The 21283-nt window shown below is 66.7% G+C and overlaps 1 protein-coding gene across 1 annotated transcript in view; it reads left to right on the forward strand.

Moving 5' to 3' along the window:
- Positions 1 to 21283, forward strand: part of NOTCH3 (notch receptor 3) — a 61656-nt gene that overhangs the window by 37325 nt on the left and 3048 nt on the right. The window contains exons 19-30 of the mRNA XM_075134089.1: positions 2682 to 2814; positions 5477 to 5731; positions 6724 to 6836; positions 7410 to 7942; positions 9781 to 10101; positions 12571 to 12719; positions 14824 to 15037; positions 15990 to 16074; positions 16960 to 17122; positions 18467 to 18771; positions 20296 to 20443; positions 20833 to 20930. Of these exons, the coding sequence (XP_074990190.1) occupies positions 2682 to 2814; positions 5477 to 5731; positions 6724 to 6836; positions 7410 to 7942; positions 9781 to 10101; positions 12571 to 12719; positions 14824 to 15037; positions 15990 to 16074; positions 16960 to 17122; positions 18467 to 18771; positions 20296 to 20443; positions 20833 to 20930 (2517 nt within the window). The remainder of the gene's footprint in view (positions 1 to 2681; positions 2815 to 5476; positions 5732 to 6723; positions 6837 to 7409; positions 7943 to 9780; positions 10102 to 12570; positions 12720 to 14823; positions 15038 to 15989; positions 16075 to 16959; positions 17123 to 18466; positions 18772 to 20295; positions 20444 to 20832; positions 20931 to 21283) is intronic.

Genomic DNA, 21283 nt, shown 5'->3' on the forward strand with positions numbered 1-21283 from the left:
TAGGTTTTGGGTGGGGGGGGATTGGGGGGGTGGGGGTGGGGTCAATGGGATGGGCACGGCGTGGCCACCCGCTCTGCTTCCCTGGGAACTGGGTGCTGGGGTGCAGCAGCACCCATAGGACCCTGCACCCACTCACCCTGGTTCCCCATAAGCTGGGCACCCATAGGTGCAAGGACCCTGCACCCAGCCTCCCCAGTTCCCCATGAGCTGGGTGCACCAGCACCCACTGGTTTGAGCACCTGGCCCTCCCCAGTTCCCCATGAGTTGGGTGCACCAGCACCCATAGGTGCAAGCACCCTGCACCCACCCTCCCCAGTTCCACATGAGCTGGGTGCACCAGCACCCACTGGTTTGAGCACCCTGCACCCACCCTCCCCAGTTCCCCATGAGTTGGGTGCATGGACACCCATAGGTGCAAGGACCCTGCACCCAGCCTCCCCAGTTCCCCATATCTGGGTGCACCAGCACCCACTGGTTTGAGCACCCGGCCCTCCCCAGTTCCCCATGAGTTGGGTGCACCAGCATCCACTGGTTTGAGCACCCTGCACCCACCCTCCCCAGTTCCCCATGAGCTGGGTGCACCAGCACCCACTGGTTTGAGCACCCTGCACCCACCCTCCCCAGTTCCCCATGAGTTGGGTGCATGGACACCCATAGGTGCAAGGACCCTGCACCCAGCCTCCCCAGTTCCCCATATCTGGGTGCACCAGCACCCACTGGTTTGAGCACCTGGCCCTCCCCAGTTCCCCATGAGTTGGGTGCACCAGCACCCATAGGTGCAAGCACCCTGCACCCACCCTCCCCAGTTCCACATGAGCTGGGTGCACCAGCACCCACTGGTTTGAGCACCCTGCACCCACCCTCCCCAGTTCCCCATGAGTTGGGTGCATGGACACCCATAGGTGCAAGGACCCTGCACCCAGCCTCCCCAGTTCCCCATATCTGGGTGCACCAGCACCCACTGGTTTGAGCACCCGGCCCTCCCCAGTTCCCCATGAGTTGGGTGCACCAGCATCCACTGGTTTGAGCACCCTGCACCCACCCTCCCCAGTTCCCCATGAGCTGGGTGCACCAGCACCCACTGGTTTGAGCACCCTGCACCCACCCTCCCCAGTTCCCCATGAGTTGGGTGCATGGACACCCATAGGTGCAAGGACCCTGCACCCAGCCTCCCCAGTTCCCCATATCTGGGTGCACCAGCACCCACTGGTTTGAGCACCCGGCCCTCCCCAGTTCCCCATGAGCTGGGTGCACCAGCACCCACTGGTTTGAGCACCCTGCACCCGCCCTCCCCAGTTCCCCATGAGTTGGGTGCATGGACACCCATAGGTGCAAGGACCCTGCAGCCACCCTCCCCCAGGTTGGGGACACCTCTGGGTGCTCATCTCCCTCTGCCACCGAGGGTGGAATCACCCTAGCGTGGGTGTCTGTTGGGTGATGGGTGCCTCCACCCTGCAGCACCCATGGGTGCTCTCCTGACCCAACCACTGCATTTGGGGCTCAGCTGAGGTTTTTGGGGTGCCTGGGCACCTCCCCATGTTGGGGTCACCCCGGGGTGCCCATCTCCCTCCTACCACCAAGAGTGGCATCACCCTAGCATGGGTGCCCCTTGGTTGATGGGTGCCTCCACCCTGCAGCACCCATGGGTGCTCTCCTGACCCAACCACTGCATTTGGGGCTCAGCTGAGGTTTTTGGGGTGCCTGGGCACCTCCTCATGTTGGGGTCACCCCGGGGTGCCCATCTCCCTCCTACCACCAAGAGTGGCATCACCCTAGCATGGGTGCCCCTTGGCTGATGGGTGCCTCCACCCTGCAGCACCCATGGGTGCTCTCCTGACCCAACCACTGCATTTGGGGCTCAGCTGAGGTTTTTGGGGTGCCTGGGCACCTCCCCATGTTGGGGTCACCCCGGGGTGCCCATCTCCCTCCTACCACCAAGAGTGGCATCACCCTAGCATGGGTGCCCCTTGGCTGATGGGTGCCTCCACCCTGCAGCACCCATGGGTGCTCTCCTGACCCAACCACTGCATTTGGGGCTCAGCTGAGGTTTTTGGGGTGCCTGGGCACCTCCCCATGTTGGGGTCACCCCGGGGTGCCCATCTCCCTCCTACCACCAAGAGTGGCATCACCCTAGCATGGGTGCCCCTTGGCTGATGGGTGCCTCCACCCTGCAGCACCCATGGGTGCTCTCCTGACCCAGCCACTGCATTTGGGGCTCAGCTGAGGTTTTTGGGGTGCCTGGGCACCTCCTCATGTTGGGGTCACCCCGGGGTGCCCATCTCCCTCCTACCACCAAGAGTGGCATCACCCTAGCATGGGTGCCCCTTGGCTGATGGGTGCCTCCACCCCAGGTCACCCATGGGTGCTCTCCTGACCCAACCACTGCATTTGGGGCTCAGCTGAGGTTTTTGGGGTGCCTGGGCACCTCCTCATGTTGGGGTCACTGCCCATCTCCCTCCTACCACCAAGAGTGGCATCACCCTAGCATGGGTGCCCCTTGGTTGATGGGTGCCTCCACCCCAGGTCACCCATGGGGTGCTCTCCCTACCCAACTGCAGCATTTAAGACTCAGCTGACCCTTTCGGGGTGCCCTTGGGTGACCGCCACCCACCTTACCATACCCCTGAAATTGGGGTGGTGGTCCGGAGGTGACGGGGCACCCATGGGTGCTGTCCCCGCAGTGCCCGCCGGGCTACGTGGGCCAGGAGTGCCAGCTGGAGGTGGACGAGTGCCAGTCGCAGCCCTGCCAGAACGGGGGCACCTGCATCGACCTCGTGGGACGTTACCTCTGCTCCTGCCCCCCCGGCACCCTGGGTGGGTGCTCGGGGACCCGCGGGTGGCCCTGGTCCCATGGCCCTATGTCTGGGTGGTGGGAAGGGGTCCCCTGTTCCCGTGTCCTTGGGTATTGGTGGGAAAGGACCCCTATGTCCCAATGTCCTTGGGTGCTGGTGGGAAGGGACCCCCATGTCCCTGTGTCCCCATGTCCCCATGTTCTTGGGTGCTGTTGGGAAGGGACCCCCATGTCCCTGTGTCCCCATGTCCCCATGTTCTTGGGTGCTGTTGGGAAGGGACCCTCATGTCCCCGTGTCCCCATGTCCTTGGGTGCTGGTGGGAAGGGACCCTCATGTCCCCGTGTCCTTGGGTGCTGGTGGGAAGGGACCCCCATGTCCCCGTGTCCTTGGGTGCTGGTGGGAAGGGACCCCCATGTCCCCATGTCCTTGGGTGCTGGTGGGAAGGGACCCCCATGTCCCCGTGTCCTTGGGTGTTGGTGGGAAGGGACCCCCCCATGTCCCCGTGTCCCCATGTCCTTGGGTGCTGGTGGGAAGGGACCCCCATGTCCCCATGTTCTTGGGTGCTGGTGGGAAGGGACCCCCATGTCCCCATGTTCTTGGGTGCTGTTGGGAAGGGACCCCCATGTCCCCGTGTCCTTGGGTGCTGGTGGAAAGGGACCCCATGTCCCCGTGTCCCCATGTCCCCAGGTCTAGGTGCCCAGCAGGATGGCACCCCATGTTCCCATGCCCATGGTGGCAGCGACCAGGGTCCCCATGTCCCATCCCGTGGTGGCACCCATCAGGGTCCCCACGTCCCCAACCCAGGGTGCCAGCCATCAAGGTCCCCACATCCCCACCCCAGGGTGGCACCAAGCAGGGACCCCACATCACCATCCCATGGTGGCACCCATCAAGGTCCCCATGTCTCCATCCCATGGCGCCACCCATGAGGGTACCCACACCCCACCTCAGGGTGCCAGCCATTAAGGTCCCCATGTCCCCACCCCATGGTGGCACCCATCAGGGTCCCCACCCCATGGTGGCACCCATCAGGGTCCCCACGTCCTGACCCCATGGTGGCACCCGTCAAGTTCTCCTTGTCCCCACCCCATGGTGGCACCCATCAAGGTCCCCACGTCCCCACCCCATGGTGGCACCCATCAGGGTCCCCACCCCATGGTGGCACCCATCAAGGTCCCCATGTCCCCACCCCATGGTGGCACCCATCAGGGTCTCCACCCCATGGTGGCACCCATCAGGGTCCCCACGTCCTGACCCATGGTGGCACCCGTCAAGTTCTCCTTGTCCCCACCCCATGGTGGCACCCATCAGGGTCTCCACCCCATGGTGGCACCCATCAGGGTCCCCACGTCCTGACCCCATGGTGGCACCCGTCAAGTTCTCCTTGTCCCCACCCCATGGTGGCACCCATCAAGTTCCACTTGTCCCCACCCCATGGTGGCACCCATCAGGGTCCCCACCCCATGGTGGCACCCATCAAGGTCCCCTTGTCCCCACCCCATGGTGGCACCCATCAGTAGCCCCACCGCATGGTGCCAGCCATCAGGGTCCCCATGTCCCCACCCCATGGTGGCACCCATCAAGTTCCCCTTGTCCCCACCCCATGGTGGCACCCATCAGGGTCCCCACCCCATGGTGGCACCCATCAAGGTCCCCATGTCCCCACCCCATGGTGGCACCCATCAAGGTCTCCACCCCATGGTGGCACCCATCAGGGTCCCCATGTCCTGACCCATGGTGGCACCCGTCAAGTTCTCCTTGTCCCCACCCCATGGTGGCACCCATCAAGGTCCCCATGTCCCCACCCCATGGTGGCATCCATCAAGTTCTCCTTGTCCCCACCCCATGGTGGCACCCATCAGGGTCCCCACCCCATGGTGGCACCCATCAAGGTCCCCTTGTCCCCACCCCATGGTGGCACCCATCAGGGTCCCCATGTCCCCACCCCATGGTGGCACCCATCAGGGTCCCCACCCCATGGTGGCACCCATCAGGGTCCCCACGTCCTGACCCCATGGTGGCACCCGTCAAGTTCTCCTTGTCCCCACCCCATGGTGGCACCCATCAAGGTCCCCACGTCCCCACCCCATGGTGGCACCCATCAGGGTCCCCACCCCATGGTGGCACCCATCAAGGTCCCCATGTCCCCACCCCATGGTGGCACCCATCAGGGTCCCCACGTCCTGACCCATGGTGGCACCCGTCAAGTTCTCCTTGTCCCCACCCCATGGTGGCACCCATCAGGGTCTCCACCCCATGGTGGCACCCATCAGGGTCCCCACGTCCTGACCCCATGGTGGCACCCGTCAAGTTCTCCTTGTCCCCACCCCATGGTGGCACCCATCAAGGTCCCCTTGTCCCCACCCCATGGTGGCACCCATCAGGGTCCCCACCCCATGGTGGCACCCATCAAGGTCCCCTTGTCCCCACCCCATGGTGGCACCCATCAGTAGCCCCACCGCATGGTGCCAGCCATCAGGGTCCCCATGTCCCCACCCCATGGTGGCACCCATCAGGGTCCCCACCCCATGGTGGCACCCATCAGTACCCCCACCCCATGGTGCCAGCCATCAAGGTCCCCACGTCCCCACCCCATGGTGGCACCCATCAGGGACCCCACCCCATGGTGGCACCCATCAAGGTCCCCATGTCCCCCCCCCACCGTGACGTCCCCGTCCCCGCAGGCGTCCTCTGCGAGATCAACGAGGACGACTGTGCCCCGCCCCCGCCTGGCACCCGGGCACCCAAGTGCCTCCACAACGGGACCTGCCTGGACGGGGTGGGGGGGTACGGCTGCGCCTGCCCCCCCGGCTACACGGGTGCCCGCTGCGAGGGGGACCTCAACGAGTGCCACAGCCGGCCGTGCCACCCGCCCGGCACCCTGGCATGCGTGCAGGGTGCCAATGCCTACCGCTGCCTCTGCCAGCCCGGCTTCACCGGTGGGTGCTGCCACGGGTGGGGGCATGGGTGCCAGGGGGGTGCCAGGGTGGGTAATGGGACATGGAGGGGTGCCAGGGGGGTGCCAGGGGGGTGCCAGGGTGGGTAATGGGACATGGAGGGGTGCCAGGGGGGTGCCAGGGTGGGTAATGGGACATGGAGGGGTGCCAGGGGGGTGCCAGGGGGGTGCCAGGGTGGGTAATGGGACATGGAGGGTGCTAGGTGGGTGCCAGGGGGGTGCCAGGTTGGGTAATGGGACATGGAGGGTGCTAGGGGGGTGCCAGGGGGGTGCCAGGGTCGATAATGGGACATGGAGGGGTGCCAGGGGGGTGCCAGGGGGTGCCAGGGTGGGTAATGGGACATGGAGGGTGCTAGGTGGGTGCCAGGGGGGTGCCTGGTTGGGTAATGGGACATGGAGGGTGCTAGGGGGGTGCCAGGGGGGTGCCAGGGTCGATAATGGGACATGGAGGGGTGCCGGGGGGGTACCAGGGTGGGTAGGGGACATGGAGGGTTCTAGGTGGGTGCCAGGGGGGTGCCAGGGTGGGCAGGGGGTGCTGGGTGCCAACACCCCCAGCTGCCTCTGCCAGCCCGGCTCCGCTGTTGGGTGGTGCCACGGGGGGTCCAGGCGGGTGCCAGGGTGGGCAGGGGGTGTCAGGGGGGGCAGGCAGGTGCCAGGGTGGGCAGGGGGCACGGGGGGGTCTGTGCCGAATGGGTGCCAGGGTGGGCAGGGGGTGTCAGGGTGGGCAGGCAGGTGCCAGGGTGGGCAGGGGGCACGGGGGGGTCTGTGCCGAATGGGTGCCAGGGTGGGCAGGGGGTGCCAGGGTGGGCAGGGGGCACAGGGGGGGCAGGGGTCACAGCGGGGGCTGTGCCCGAGCAGGGTGCCACGCGGGTGCCGTCCCACCGGTGCCAGGCAGGGTGCCACGCCGCGTGCCCACCCTTGTGGGGGGGTGGTCCCTGCCCCCCCTGACACCCAGTGCCCCCCCCCCCACCGCAGGCCGCCGGTGCCAGAGCCTGGTGAACCCCTGCCAGTCCCTGCCCTGCCGCCATGGCGGGCGCTGCCACCCCGACCCCGCTGCCCCCCACGGCTACGCCTGCCGCTGCCCACCGGTGAGTGAGGGGCACCCGCCAGCACCCACCAGCACCCACCAGCACCCACCGGGGCTGGGGTGGGCAGGGAGCTGGGTGCTAGGGGGATGGCAGAGGGTGGGCAGGGGGCTGGGTGCTGGGTGCTCTGGGGTGGGCAGGGGTCTGGGTGCACCCAGTGCCATGGGGCTGGGTGCTGGGGGGGGCTGGGGTGGGCAGGGGGCTGGGGGCTGGGTGCTCTGGGGTGGGCAGGGGCTGGGTGCACCCAGTGCCATGGGCCTGGGTGCTGGGGGGGGCTGGGGTGGGCACGGGGCTGGGTGCTGGGGGGTGGCAGAGGGTGGGCAGGGGGCTGGGTGCTGGGGTGCTGAGGTGGGCAGGGGTCTGGGTGCACCCAGAGCCATGGGGCTGGGTGCTGGGGGGGGCTGGGGGGTGTTGGGGTGGCATAGGGTGGGCACGGGGCTGGGTGCTGGGGGGTGGCAGAGGGTGTGCAGGGGACTGGGTGCTGGGGGGTGCTGGGGGGTGCTGGGACAGCACAGGGGGCTGGGTGCCATCACCTGCCGATCCCCCCCCCCCCGACTCTGGGTGCCCCCCCCCCAGGGCTACAGCGGCACCCACTGCGAGAGCCGCCCGCGCTCCTGCCTGGACCTGGCCTGCGCCAACGGGGGCAGCTGCCTCCCCTCCCCCGCCGGCCCCCGCTGCCTCTGCCCCCCCGGTTTCGGGGGTCCCCAGTGCCACCCCCCCGACGCCACCAACGGCACCTGCCCCCCCGACGCCTGCTTCCACGGTGGCACCTGCGTCCCCTCCTCCCGGCCCCCCTTCACCCGGTGTCTTTGCCCGCCGGGTTTTGGGGGTCCCCGATGTCAAGGGGGTCCCCGAAATCCCCCCGAACCGGAATGCGAAGGGGGGTGCGGGGGGAAAGCGGGGGATGGGGTTTGTCACCGGGAGTGTAACACCCCCGGGTGCCAGTGGGACGGGGGGGACTGTTCCCTCCTGGTGGGGGACCCTTGGGGACACTGCGGGGTCCCCGAGTGTCCCCCCCTTTTCAACAACAGCCGCTGCGACCGGGGCTGCGACAGCCCCCGCTGCCTCTACGACAACTTCGACTGCCGCCCCCCCCCCCGGGCCTGCAAGTGGGTGTCCCCAGGGGTCCCCCCGTCCCCAGGGGTCCCCCCCCGTCCCCAGGGGTCCCCCCATCCCCAGGGGTCACCTCCTGTCCCCAAGGGTCACCCCCCATCCCCAGGGGTCCCCCCGTCCCCAGGGGTCCCCCCCCGTCCCCAGGGGTCACCTCCTGTCCCCAAGGGTCACCTCCTGTCCCCAGGGGTCACCCCCCATCCCCAGGGGTCCCCCCGTCCCCAGGGGTCACCTCCTGTCCCCAAGGGTCACCCCCCGTCCCCAGGGGTCCCCCCATCCCCAAGGGTCCCCCCCTGTCCCCACGGGTCACCCCCTGTCCCCAAGGGTCACCTCCTGTCCCCAGGGGTCACCCCCGTCCCCAGGGGTCCCCCCATCCCCAGGGGTCACCTCCTGTCCCCAAGGGTCACCCCCCATCCCCAGGGGTCCCCCCGTCCCCAGGGGTCACCTCCTGTCCCCAAGGGTCACCCCCCGTCCCCAGGGGTCCCCCCATCCCCAAGGGTCCCCCCCTGTCCCCACGGGTCACCCCCTGTCCCCAAGGGTCACCTCCTGTCCCCAGGGGTCACCCCCGTCCCCAGGGGTCCCCCCATCCCCAGGGGTCACCTCCTGTCCCCAAGGGTCACCCCCCATCCCCAGGGGTCCCCCCAGCCCCACGGGTCACCCCCTGTCCCCAAGGGTCACCCCCCGTCCCCAGGGGTCCCCCCATCCCCAAGGGTCCCCCTCTGTCCCCACAGGTCACCCCCCGTCCCCAAGGGTCACCCCCCGTCCCCAAGGGTCATCTCCTGTCCCCAGGGGTCCCCCCGTCCCCACGGGTCCCCCCCGTCCCCATGGGTCCCCCCAACCCCAGGGGTCCCCCTGTCCCCACGGGTCACCCCTGTCCCCACGGGTCACCCTCTGTCCCCATGGGTCCCCCCTGTCCCCATGGGTCACCCCCTGTCCCCAAGGGTCCCCCCCATCCCCAGGGGTCACCCCTGTGTCCCCCATCTCCCACCCATGTCCCCCATCTCCTCTAATGTCCCCCCATGTCCCCCTGTCCCCCATATCCCCTCCATGTCCCCCAATGTCCCCATGTCCCCCCCACATCCCCCCATGTCCCCATGTCCCCAAATGTCCCCATGTCCACCATGGCCCCATGTCCCCCCCTGCCTCCCATATCCTTCCGTATCCCCCCACGTCCCCCCATACCCCCATCCCCCCCATGTCCCCATATCCCTCCCACATCCCCCATCCCCCCCCATCCCCCCTGCCTCCCATGTCCTTCCATATCCCCCCATCCCCCCCATATCCCCCCATCCCCCCCATCCCCCCATCCCCCCATTTCCCCCATCCCCCCCATATCCCCCCATCCCCCCATTCCCCCACGTCCCCCCATATCCCCCCATCCCCCCATGTCCTTCCATATCCCCCCATCCCCCCCATCCCCACATCCCCCCATCCCCCCATACCCCCATCCCCACATCCCCCCATCCCCCCATACCCCCATCCCCCCCATGTCCCCCCATCCCCCCCACCCCCCCCATGTCCCCATATCCCTCCCACATCCCCCATCCCCCCTGCCTCCCATATCCTTCCATATCCCCCCACCCCCCATCCCCCCATGCCCCCATGTCCCCCCACCCCCCCACCCCCCCATACCCACCCATGTCCCCCCCCCATCCCCCCCATATCCCCCCATCTCCCCATCCCCCCCATATCCCTCCCACGTCCCCCATCCCCCCTGCCTCCCATATCCTTCCATATCCCCCCCATATCCCCCCATCCCCCCATCCCCCCCCACCCCCCCATCCCCCCCACCCCCCACCCCCCCACCCCCACCCACGTCCCCCCCCCCCCCCCGCAGCCCCGTCTACGAGCAGTACTGCTCCGACCACTTCGCCGACGGGCGCTGCGACCAAGGTTGCAACAGCGAAGAATGCGGTTGGGACGGCTTGGATTGCGCCCATGAGGTCCCCGAGGTGCTGGCTCGGGGGGTGCTGGTGGTCACCGTCCTCCTGCCCCCCGAAGAGCTGCGTCGGACCAGCGCCACCTTCCTCCAACGGCTCAGCGCCATCCTGCGCACCTCCCTGCGCTTCCGGCTCGATCCCGACGGCAACTACATGATCCAACCCTACTATCGACCCCAACGGCTGCGGAGGAGGGAGGTGGCCCCCGAGGTCATCGGGTGAGAGGAGGGTGGGGGTGGGGGTGGGGGGGGGGATATGGGAGAAGAGGAGGGTGGGATGGGGTGGGGGGATGCGGGGTGGGGATGGGGGTGGTGGGTGGGATGGGGTGGGGGACATGGGGTGGTGGTGCTGGGGGGGATGGTGGGTCTGGGGGACATGGGGTGGTGGTACTGGGTGGAATGGGGTGGGGGACATGGGGGACATGGGATGGTGGTGGTGGGTGGGATGGGGTGGGGGACATGGGGGACATGGGATGGTGGTGGTGGGTGGGATGGGGTGGGGGACATGGGGAACATGGGATGGTGGTGGTGGGTGGGATGGGGTGGGGGACATGGGATGGGGATGGGGGTGGTGGGTGGGATGGGGTGGGGGACATGGGGGACATGGGGTGGTGGTGGTGGGTGGGATGGGGTGGGGGACAAGGGATGGGGATGGTGGTACTGGGTGGGATGGGGTGGGGGACATGGGATGGTGGTGGTGGGTGGGATGGGGTGGGGGACATGGGGGACATGGGATGGTGGTGGTGGGTGGGATGGGGTGGGGGACATGGGGGACATGGGATGGTGGTGGTGGGTGGGATGGGATAGGGGACATGGGGGACATGGGGTGGTGGTGGTGGGTGGGATGGGGTGGGGGACATGGGGGACATGGGATGGTGGTGGTGGGTGGGATGGGATGGGGATGGTGGTGGTGGGTGGGATGGGATAGGGGACATGGGGTGGTGGTGCTGGGGGGGATGGGATAGGGGACATGGAATGGTGGTGGTGGGTCTGGGGGACATGGGATGGTGGTGGTGGGTGGGATGGGGTGGGGGACGTGGTATGGGGATGGTGGGTCTGGGGAACATGGGATGGTGGTGGTGGGTGGGATGGGATAGGGGACATGGGGTGGTGGTACTGGGTGGAATGGGGTGGGGGACATGGGGGACATGGGGTGGTGGTGGTGGGTGGGATGGGGTGGGGGACATGGGATGGGGATGGTGGTGGTGGGTGGGATGGGGTGGGGGACATGGGGTGGTGGTGCTGGGGGGGATGGTGGGTCTGGGGGATATGGGATGGTGGTGGTGGGTGGGATGGGGTGGGGGACATGGGGGACATGGGATGGTGGTGGTGGGTGGGATGGGGTGGGGGACATGGGGGACATGGGATGGTGGTGGTGGGTGGGATGGGGTGGGGGACATGGGGGACATGGGATGGTGGTGGTGGGTGGGATGGGGTGGGGGACATGGGGGACATGGGATGGTGGTGGTGGGTGGGATGGGATAGGGGACATGGAATGGTGGTGGTGGGTCTGGGGGACATGGGATGGTGGTGGTGGGTGGGATGGGGTGGGGGACATGGTATGGGGATGGTGGGTCTGGGGGACATGGGATGGTGGTACTGGGTGGGATGGGGTGGGGGACATGGGGGACATGGGGTGGTGGTGGTGGGTGGGATAGGGTGGGGGACATGGGATGGGGATGGTGGTGGTGGGTGGGATGGGGTGGGGGACATGGGGTGGTGGTGCTGGGGGGGATGGTGGGTCTGGGGGACATGGGATGGTGGTGGTGGGTGGGATGGGGTGGGGGACATGGGATGGTGGTGCTGGGTGGAATGGGGTGGGGGACATGGGGGACATGGGATGGTGGTGGTGGGTGGGATGGGGTGGGGGACATGGGATGGTGGTGGTGGGTGGGATGGGGTGGGGGACATGGGGGACATGGGATGGTGGTGGTGGGTGGGATGGGGTGGGGGACATGGGGGAGATGGGATGGTGGTGGTGGGTGGGATGGGGTGGGGGACATGGGGGACATGGGGTGGTGGTGGTGGGTGGGATGGGGTGGGGGACATGGGGGACATGGGGTGGTGGTGGTGGGTGGGATGGGGTGGGGGACATGGGGGACATGGGATGGTGGTGGTGGGTGGGATGGGGTGGGGGACATGGGGGACATGGGGTGGTGGTGGTGGGTGGGATGGGATAGGGGACATGGAATGGTGGTGGTGGGTCTGGGGGACATGGGATGGTGGTGGTGGGTGGGATGGGGTGGGGGACATGGTATGGGGATGGTGGGTCTGGGGGACATGGGATGGTGGTGGTGGGTGGGATGGGGTGGGGGACATGGGGGACATGGGGTGGTGGTGGTGGGTGGGATAGGGTGGGGGACATGGTATGGGGATGGGGGTGGTGGGTGGGATGGGGTGGGGGACATGGGGTGGTGGTGCTGGGGGGATGGTGGGTCTGGGGGACATGGGATGGTGGTGGTGGGTGGGATGGGGTGGGGGACATGGGAGTCTTTGGTCAAGGGTGCCATGGGTCAAGGGGCCATGGGGACACAAGTGCCATGGGTTGTGGGACCATGGGTGCTGGATGCCGTGAGCTATGAGGCTGTGGGTGCTGAGTATCTTGAGCCACAGGCCCATGGGTGCCACAGTTCCTGGGTGCCACAGGTCCCCCGTGTCCCTCTGACCCCCCCTGGTGTCCCCCGGCAGTTCGGTGGTGACGCTGGAGATCGACAACCGCCTCTGCACCCAGGCGTCCGACAAGTGCTTCCCCGACACCCGCAGCGCCGCCGACTACCTGGCCGCCCTCTCCGCCCTGGAGCGTCTCCAGTTCCCCTACCCCATCAAGGCCGTGCGCGGTGAGGGACCTCCTGGTGGCCCTTGGGGACCTCCTGGTGGCCCTTGGGGACCTCCCAAGGCTCCGATGATGTCTTGGTGTCTGCAAGGGGTGGGGTGTCCTAGTGTGAGGATGAGGTGACGAATGGGGTGGCCTGGTGATGATGGTGTCCCTCCATATGTGGCATGTCCCCAACTTACGGAGGGGGTGACCTTGTCCCTGACATGTGACGTGGTCTTGATGTGTGGGGTGTCCTGGTGGTGATGGTGTCTCCCACACATAGGGTGTCCCCAGTATGCTGGGTGCCCCCAAGGTGGTAGCACCCTGATGGTGTCCCCAACATATGGGTGCCCCATGGTGGCATCACCATGATGGTGGCCCCAACATGTGAGTGCCCCATGGTGGCATCACCATGACAGCGTCCCCAGCACGTGGGTTCCCCATGATGGCAGCACCATGATGGTGTCCTCAACATATGGATTCCCCGTCTTGGCATCACCATGGCGATGTCCCCAGCACGTGGGTTCCCTATGATGGCGTTTCCCTCATGGTGTCCTCAACATGCTGGGTGCCCCATGGTGGCATCACCAGGATGGTGTCCCCAACATGCTGGGTGCCCCCATGGTGGCATCTCCCTGATGGTGTCCCCAGCATGTGGATGCCCCATGGTGCCATCACCATGATGGTGTTCCCAACATGCTTGGTGCCTCCATGGTGCCAGCTCCATGATGGTGTCTCCAACACATGGATGCCCCATGGTGGCATCACCATGATGGTGTCCCCTACATGTTTGGTGCCTCCATCGTGGCATCACCCTGATGGTGTCCTCAACGTGTGGGTGCCCCATGCTGGCATCACCCTTACTGTGTCCCCAGCATGTGGGTGCCCCATGGTGCCAGCTCCATGATGGTGCTTCCAACACATGGATGCTCCATGGTGGCATCACCATGATGGTGTCCCCAATATGCTGGGTGCCCGCATGGTGGCATCTCCCTGATGGTGTCCCCAGCATGTGGGTGCCCCATGGTGCCAGCTCCATGATGGTGCCTCCAACACATGGATGCCCCATGGTGGCATCACCATGATGGTGTTCCCAACATGCTTGGTGCCTCCATGGTGCCAGCTCCATGATGGTGTCTCCAACACATGGATGCCCCATGGTGGCATCACCATGATGGTGTCCCCTACATGTTTGGTGCCTCCATCGTGGCATCACCCTGATGGTGTCCTCAACGTGTGGGTGACCCATGCTGGCATCACCCTTACTGTGTCCCCAGCATGTGGGTGCCCCATGGTGCCAGCTCCATGATGGTGCTTCCAACACATGGATGCTCCATGGTGGCATCACCATGATGGTGTCCCCAACATGCTGGGTGCCCCATGGTGGCATCACCATGATGGTGTTCCCAGCATGCTTGGTGCCTCCATGGTGCCAGCTCCATGATGGTGCCAGCTCCATGATGGTGTCTCCAACACATGGATGCCCCATGGTGGCATCACCATGACGGTGTCCCCTACATGTTTGGTGCCTCCATCGTGGCATCACCCTGATGGTGTCCTCAACGTGTGGGTGCCCCATGCTGGCATCACCCTTATTGTGTCCCCAGCATGTGGGTGCCCCATGGTGCCAGCTCCATGATGGTGCTTCCAACACATGGATGCTCCATGGTGGCATCACCATGATGGTGTCCCCAATATGCTGGGTGCCCCCATGGTGGCATCACCATGATGGTGTCCCCAGCATGTGGGTGCCCCATGGTGCCAGCTCCATGATGGTGCCTCCAACACATGGATGCCCCATGGTGGCATCACCATGATGGTGTTCCCAACATGCTTGGTGCCTCCATGGTGCCAGCTCCATGATGGTGTCTCCAACACATGGATGCCCCATGGTGGCATCACCATGATGGTGTCCCCTACATGTTTGGTGCCTCCATCGTGGCATCACCCTGATGGTGTCCTCAACGTGTGGGTGCCCCATGCTGGCATCACCCTTATTGTGTCCCCAGCATGTGGGTGCCCCATGGTGCCAGCTCCATGATGGTGCCAGCTCCATGATGGTGCCTCCAACACATGGATGCCCCGTGGTGGCATCACCCTGACGTTGTGTCCCCCCACCACTGCAGGTGACAAGCTCCCCGAGGAGCCCGATCCGGTGCGACTGCTGCCGCTGGTGGTGGTGGGAGGTGTCATCCTGCTGGCCATCGCGGTGCTGGGGGTGCTGGTGGCCCGGCGCCGGCGGGAGCAGAGCACCCTCTGGTTCCCCGAGGGCTTCAGCCTGGCCAAGGACAGCAACAGGGACCGGCGGGAGCCCGTGGGGCAGGACGCCCTGGGCATGAAGTGAGCTGGGCTGGGGGGGACTGGTGGATACTGGGGCAACTGGGGGGGGGCCCAGTGCAACTGGGGAGGGGCCACTGAGGGGGGGCTGGTGGAACTGGGTGGGCACTGGGGAAATGGGCGGTCCCAGTGCAACTGAGGGGGGGGGCACTGGGTGGGAGCTGGTGGAACTGGGGGGATATTGGGGCTCTGCGGGGGTCCCAGTGCAACTGGGTGGTGGGCACTGGGTGGGGACTGATGGAACTGGGGGGATACTGGGGCTCTGCGGGGGTCCCAGTGCAACTGGGTGGTGGGCACTGGGTGGGGACTGATGGAACTGGGGGATACTGGGGCTCTGGGGGGGTCCCAATGCAACTCGGGGGATGGCACTAGGTAGGGGCTGGTGGAACTGGGCGGGGACCGGGGCTGGGGGGGACTGGTGGAACTGGGTGGGCACTGGGGAAATGGGCGGTCCCAGTGCAACTGAAGGGGGGCACTGGGTGGGAGCTGGTGGAACTGGGGGGATACTGGGGCTCTGCGGGGGTCCCAGTGCAACTGGGTGGTGGGCACTGGGTGGGGACTGATGGAACTGGGGGATACTGGGGCTCTGGGGGGGTCCCAATGCAACTCGGGGGATGGCACTAGGTAGGGGCTGGTGGAACTGGGCGGGGACTGGGGCTGGGGGGGACTGGTGGAACTGGGTGGGCACTGGGGAAATGGGGGGTCCTTGTGCAACTGATGAGGGGGCACTGGGTGGGGGCTGGTGGAACTGGGGGGATACTGGGGCTCTGGGGGTGCCCAGTTCAACTGGGGAGGGGTCACTGGGAGCTCCCCCACCCCCCCTTGGGATGCTCCCAACTCATTCCAGGGGGGTCCCAGCAATCCCTGAGGTTTGGGGGTGCCCTTTCCCCATTCCCCCCCACCCCCCAAATAAGTAGGGTGGGGGGCACCCAGCTCATGCCCGTGCCCCCCCCAGGACCATGGGGAAGGGGGAGACGCTGATGGGGGCACCCTCGGAGGAGTGGCTGGACGGCGACTGCCCCGAGGCCAAGAGGCTCAAGGTACCCCCGGAGGGACTTGGGGGGCACTCGGGGGGCACTTGGGGGGCGGGGGGGGGTCTGTAACCCCAACCCAGGCACCCTCGGGGGTGTGGGGTCCTCGTACCCCCATATGCAGGACTAGGGGGTCCTGGCACCCCTCTGCACTGGCACCCTCGTGGGTGGGGGTCCTGACACCCCTGTGTCCAGGCACCATCATGGGTGAGGGTCCTGGCACCCTTGTGCCCTGGCACCCTTGTGGGTGGGGGTCTCCAGCACCCCCATGCCCTGGCACCCTTGTGGGTGGGGGTCCCAGCACCCCCATGTGCTGGCACCCTTATGGGTGGTGGTCTCCATCACCCTTGTGGGTGGGGGTCCCGGCACCCCCATGTGCTGGCACCCTTATGGGTGGGGGTCTGCAGCACCCCCATGCCATGGCACCCTTGTGGGTGGGGGTCCCTGCACCCCCATGTGCTGCCACCCTTTGGGTGGGGTTCCTAGCACCCGTGTGCCCTGGCACTCTTGTGGATGGGGGTCTCCAGCACCCTTGTGGGTGGGAGTCCCAGCACCTCCATGGCCAGGCACCACCGTGGGTTGAGGTCCAGCCCCATCATGGGCAGGGGGTCCCCAGCACCCTCATGGGTGGTGGTCCCAGCATCCCCATACCCAGGCACCATCATGGGTGGAGGTCCAACACCACCATGGGTGGAGATCCAGCACCACCATGGGTGGAGATCCAGCACCATCATGGGTGGAGGTCCAACACCACCATGGGTGGAGATCCAGCACCACCATGGGTGGAGATCCAGCACCACCATGGGTGGAGGTCCAGCCCCATCATGGGCAGGGGCTCCCCAGCACCCTCATGGGTGGGGGTCCCAGCACCCACATGACCAGGTGCCTGGGCAGGTGGAGGAGGCGGGCGCGGAGCCCCAGGACCCCGTGGACTGCCGGCAGTGGACCCAGCACCACCTGGTCGCCGCCGACATCCGCATGCCACCCGCCATGGCCCTGACGCCGCCCCAGGGCGAGTTCGACTCCGACTGCATGGACGTCAACGTTCGCGGGCCAGGTGGGGTGGCAGGGGACACCCAGGGACGAGAGGGGATCGAGGGCATTGGGGGGCATCATGGGCATGGCAGGGACCATGGATGTGGGGCACCGTGGGGCCAGGTAGGATGGACTTGCCATGGAGGACCACCATCAGCATAGGGGGCCACCATGGGGCCAGGTAGGATGGGGACGTGGGGCATGGGGAACCACCATGGGCATGGGGGCCACCCTGGGGCCAGGTAGGATGGGGACACGGGGCATGGGGAACCACCATGGGCATGGGGGGCCACCATGGGGCCAGGTAGGATGGGGACACGGGGCATGGGGAACCACCATGGGCATGGGGGGCCACCATGGGGCCAGGTAGGATGGGGACGTGGGGCATGGGGAACCACCATGGGCATGGGGGGCCACCATGGGGCCAGGTAGGATGGGGACGTGGGGCATGGGGAACCACCATGGGCATGGGGGGCCACCCTGGGGCCAGGTAGGATGGGGACACGGGGCATGGGGAACCACCATGGGCATGGGGGGCCACCATGGGGCCAGGTAGGATGGGGACGTGGGGCACGGGGAACCACCATGGGCATGGGGGCCACCCTGGGGCCAGGTAGGATGGGGACGTGGGGCATGGGGAACCACCATGGGCATGGGGGCCACCCTGGGGCCAGGTAGGATGGGGACGTGGGGCACGGGGAACCACCATGGGCATGGGGGCCACCTTGGGGCCAGGTAGGATGGATGTGGGGCATGGGGAACCACCATGGGGCCATGTAGGATGGACATGGCCTATGGGGGACCACCATGGGGCCAGGTAGGATGGAAGTGGGACATGGGGGACCACCATGGGCATGGAGACCACCATGGGCCCAATAGGATGGACGTGGGGCATGGGGGGGCACCATGGGGCCATGTAAGATGGACATGGCCTATTGGGTCACCTATGGACCACCATAGGGCCAGGTAGAATGGACGTGGGGCATGGGGAACCACCATGGGCATGGGGGGGCACCATGGGGCCATGTAGGATGGACATGGCCTATGAGGGACCACCATGGGGCCAGGTAGGATGGACGTGGGGCATGGGGAACCACCATGGGCATGGGGGCCACCATGGGCCCAGGCAGGACAGACAGGGACCATGAGGGACCACCATGGACCTTGTAGGGCTGGTGTGGGGACACTGTGGATATGGGAGACCACCATGGGCACGGAGGGAACCGTGGAGCTGGCAGAGCTGATACAGGGTCCAGAGGCCACCATGGTCATGGTGAGGGTCTTCAAGGCCCCATCCCAGGTGGGTGACAGGGGCCAGGAGCCCCCCCCCGGGCACCTGCTGACACCTCCCCACCCATGCCCACAGATGGCTTCACACCACTGATGCTGGCCTCCTTCTGCGGGGGCGGCCTGGAGGCCGAGGTGGCAGAGGATGAGGAGGGTGACGATGCCTCGGCCGGCATCATCGGTGACCTCATCTGCCAGGGCGCCAGCCTGGGTGCCCAGACGGACCGCACGGGCGAGACCGCCCTGCACCTCGCTGCCCGCTACGCCCGCGCCGACGCCGCCAAGCGCCTGCTGGACGCTGGCGCCGACACCAACGCCCAGGACAACACGGGGCGCACGCCGCTGCACGCCGCCGTCACCGCTGATGCCCAGGGCGTCTTCCAGGTGAGGGCACCCGGTGTGGCCATGGGGTGCCCGGCATGGGTATAGGGCACCCAGCATGGGCATGGGGTAGAGGGTGCTGCCGTGGGGCTCCTGGCATGGTCATGGAGCACCCAGTGTGGCCATGGGGCACCCAACATGATCATGGGGTAGATGGTGCTGCCATGGGGCACGTGGCATGGTCATGGGGCACCCAGCACGGTCATGGAGCACCCAGTGTGGCCATGGGGCACCCAACATGATCATGGGGTAGAGGGTGCTGCCATGGGACACCTGGCGTGGCCATGGGGCACCCAGCACGGTCATGGAGCACCCAGTATGGCCATGGGGCACCCAACATGATCATGGCGTAGACGGTGCTGCCATGGGACACCAGCACAGTCATGGGGCACCCAACATGATTATGGGGTAGAGGGTGCTGCCATGGGGCTCCTGACATCGTCATGGGGCACCCAGTATGGCCATGGGACACCCAACATGATCATGGAGTAGACAGTGCTGCCATAGGGCACCCAGGATGGTCATGGGGCACCCGGTGTGACCATGGGGCATCCTCCATGAAGCACCCAATATGGCCATGGGGCATGAGGTGATGTCATGGAGCATCCCCCATGGCCATGGGGCACCCAACATGATCTTGGGGTAGAGGGTGCTGTCATAGGGCACCTGGCGTGGCCATGGGGCACCAACATGATCATGGGTAGAGGGTGCTGCCATGGGGCTCCCGGCGTGGCCATGGGGCACCCAACATGATCATGGGTAGAGGGTGCTGCCATGGGGTGTAGCCATAGGGCATCCTCCACCCAACATGGCCATGGGGCACAAGGTCATGGAGTGTCCTCCACGGCCATGGGGCATCCTTCATGGCCATGGGGCAGAAGGTGATGTCATGGGGCATCCTCCACAGCCATGGGACATCCTCCATGTTCATGGGGCACCCAACACGGCCATGGGGTGCAAGGTAATGTCATGGAGCATCCCCCACGGCCATGGGGCACCCAACACGATCATAGGGTAGAGGGTGCTGTCATGGGGCACCTGGCGTGGCCATGGGGCACCAACATGATCATCGGGCAGAGGGTGCTGCCATGGGGCACCCGGCGTGGCCATGGGGCACCCAACATGATCTTGGGGTAGAGGGTGCTGCCATGAGGCACCTAGCGTGGCCATGGGGCACCCAACATGATCTTGGGGTAGAGGGTGCTGCCATGGGGCACCCAGCGTAGCCATGGGGCACCCAACATGATCTTGGGGTAGAGGGTGCTGCCATGGGGCACGTGGCATGGTCATGGGGCACCCAGCACGGTCATGGGGCACCCAGTGTGGCCATGGGGCACCCAACATGATCATGGGTAGAGGGTGCTGCCATGGGGCGTAGCCATAGAGCATCCTCCACCCAACATGGCCATGGGGCACAAGGTCATGGAGCATCCTCCATGGCCATGGGGCACCCGACATGGTCATGGGGTGGGGACCCCATGCCCCCCCCCGCCCCCCACCCACCCAGTTATCCCCACCCCACCCCAGATCCTGATCCGGAACCGCTCCACGGACCTGGACGCCCGCATGGGTGACGGCTCCACCGCCCTCATCCTGGCGGCCCGGCTGGCGGTGGAGGGGATGGTGGAGGAGCTGATCGCCTGCCACGCCGACGTCAACGCCGTGGATGAGACCGGTGGGGGGCTCGGGGGGGGGGGGGGGGGGCACCCTCAAAGGGAGGGGGATGGGTGGGGGGGGTGGGGAGGTAGGCAGCGGGGCTGGGAGGTAGCTGAGGTGTGGGGAGGGGCCTTTGAGGTTCCTCAACCTCAACTCCCCCCCGTTGAGGTTGAGGACCCCCCCCCCAGGGTGGTGGGTGTCGGTGGGGGGGTTCCTGGGGGGAGGAATGGGGTGACCCCCCTCAGGTTAATGGGTGCTGGGTGGGGTCCATGGAAGGTGGAGCTGGGGGAGTACCTGGGGTCCCTTGGGGGGGGGTTGGGAATGGGGAGACCCCCCCCAGGTGAGTGGGTGCAGGCGGGGTGGAGGGAGTCTGGAGGGGGGTCTCACTCCCGCCCCCCCCCCCCCCAGGGAAGTCCGCCCTGCACTGGGCCGCCGCCGTCAACAACATGGAGGCGACGCTGGCGCTGCTGAAGAACGGGGCCAACAAGGACATGCAGGACAGCAAGGTGGGATGGGACCCCTGGCCAGGGACCCCCCAACTGGGATCCCCCCGACACCCTGACCCCCCCCAACTGGGACCCCCCAACTGGGACCCCCTGACACCCTGGGCCTCAACAGGGCCACCTAACACCTTGAGTGAGGAACCCCTGCACCCAGGTGGGACCCCCCCATGACACCCCCAAAGGGGACCCCAATGGGAACCCCCTACCCCTGTGCCCCCGAGTGGGATCCCCTGCACCCCCCAGGAGACACCTCATTGTCCCCATTGACCCCAGAAGACATCCCATTGACCCCAGGAGCTGACCCATTGACCCCAGAGGACACCCCGTTGACCCCAGATGATGCCCCGTTGTCCCCA

The sequence above is a fragment of the Calonectris borealis genome, chromosome 31 (assembly GCF_964195595.1).
Source record: "Calonectris borealis chromosome 31, bCalBor7.hap1.2, whole genome shotgun sequence".
Taxonomy (NCBI): domain Eukaryota; kingdom Metazoa; phylum Chordata; class Aves; order Procellariiformes; family Procellariidae; genus Calonectris; species Calonectris borealis.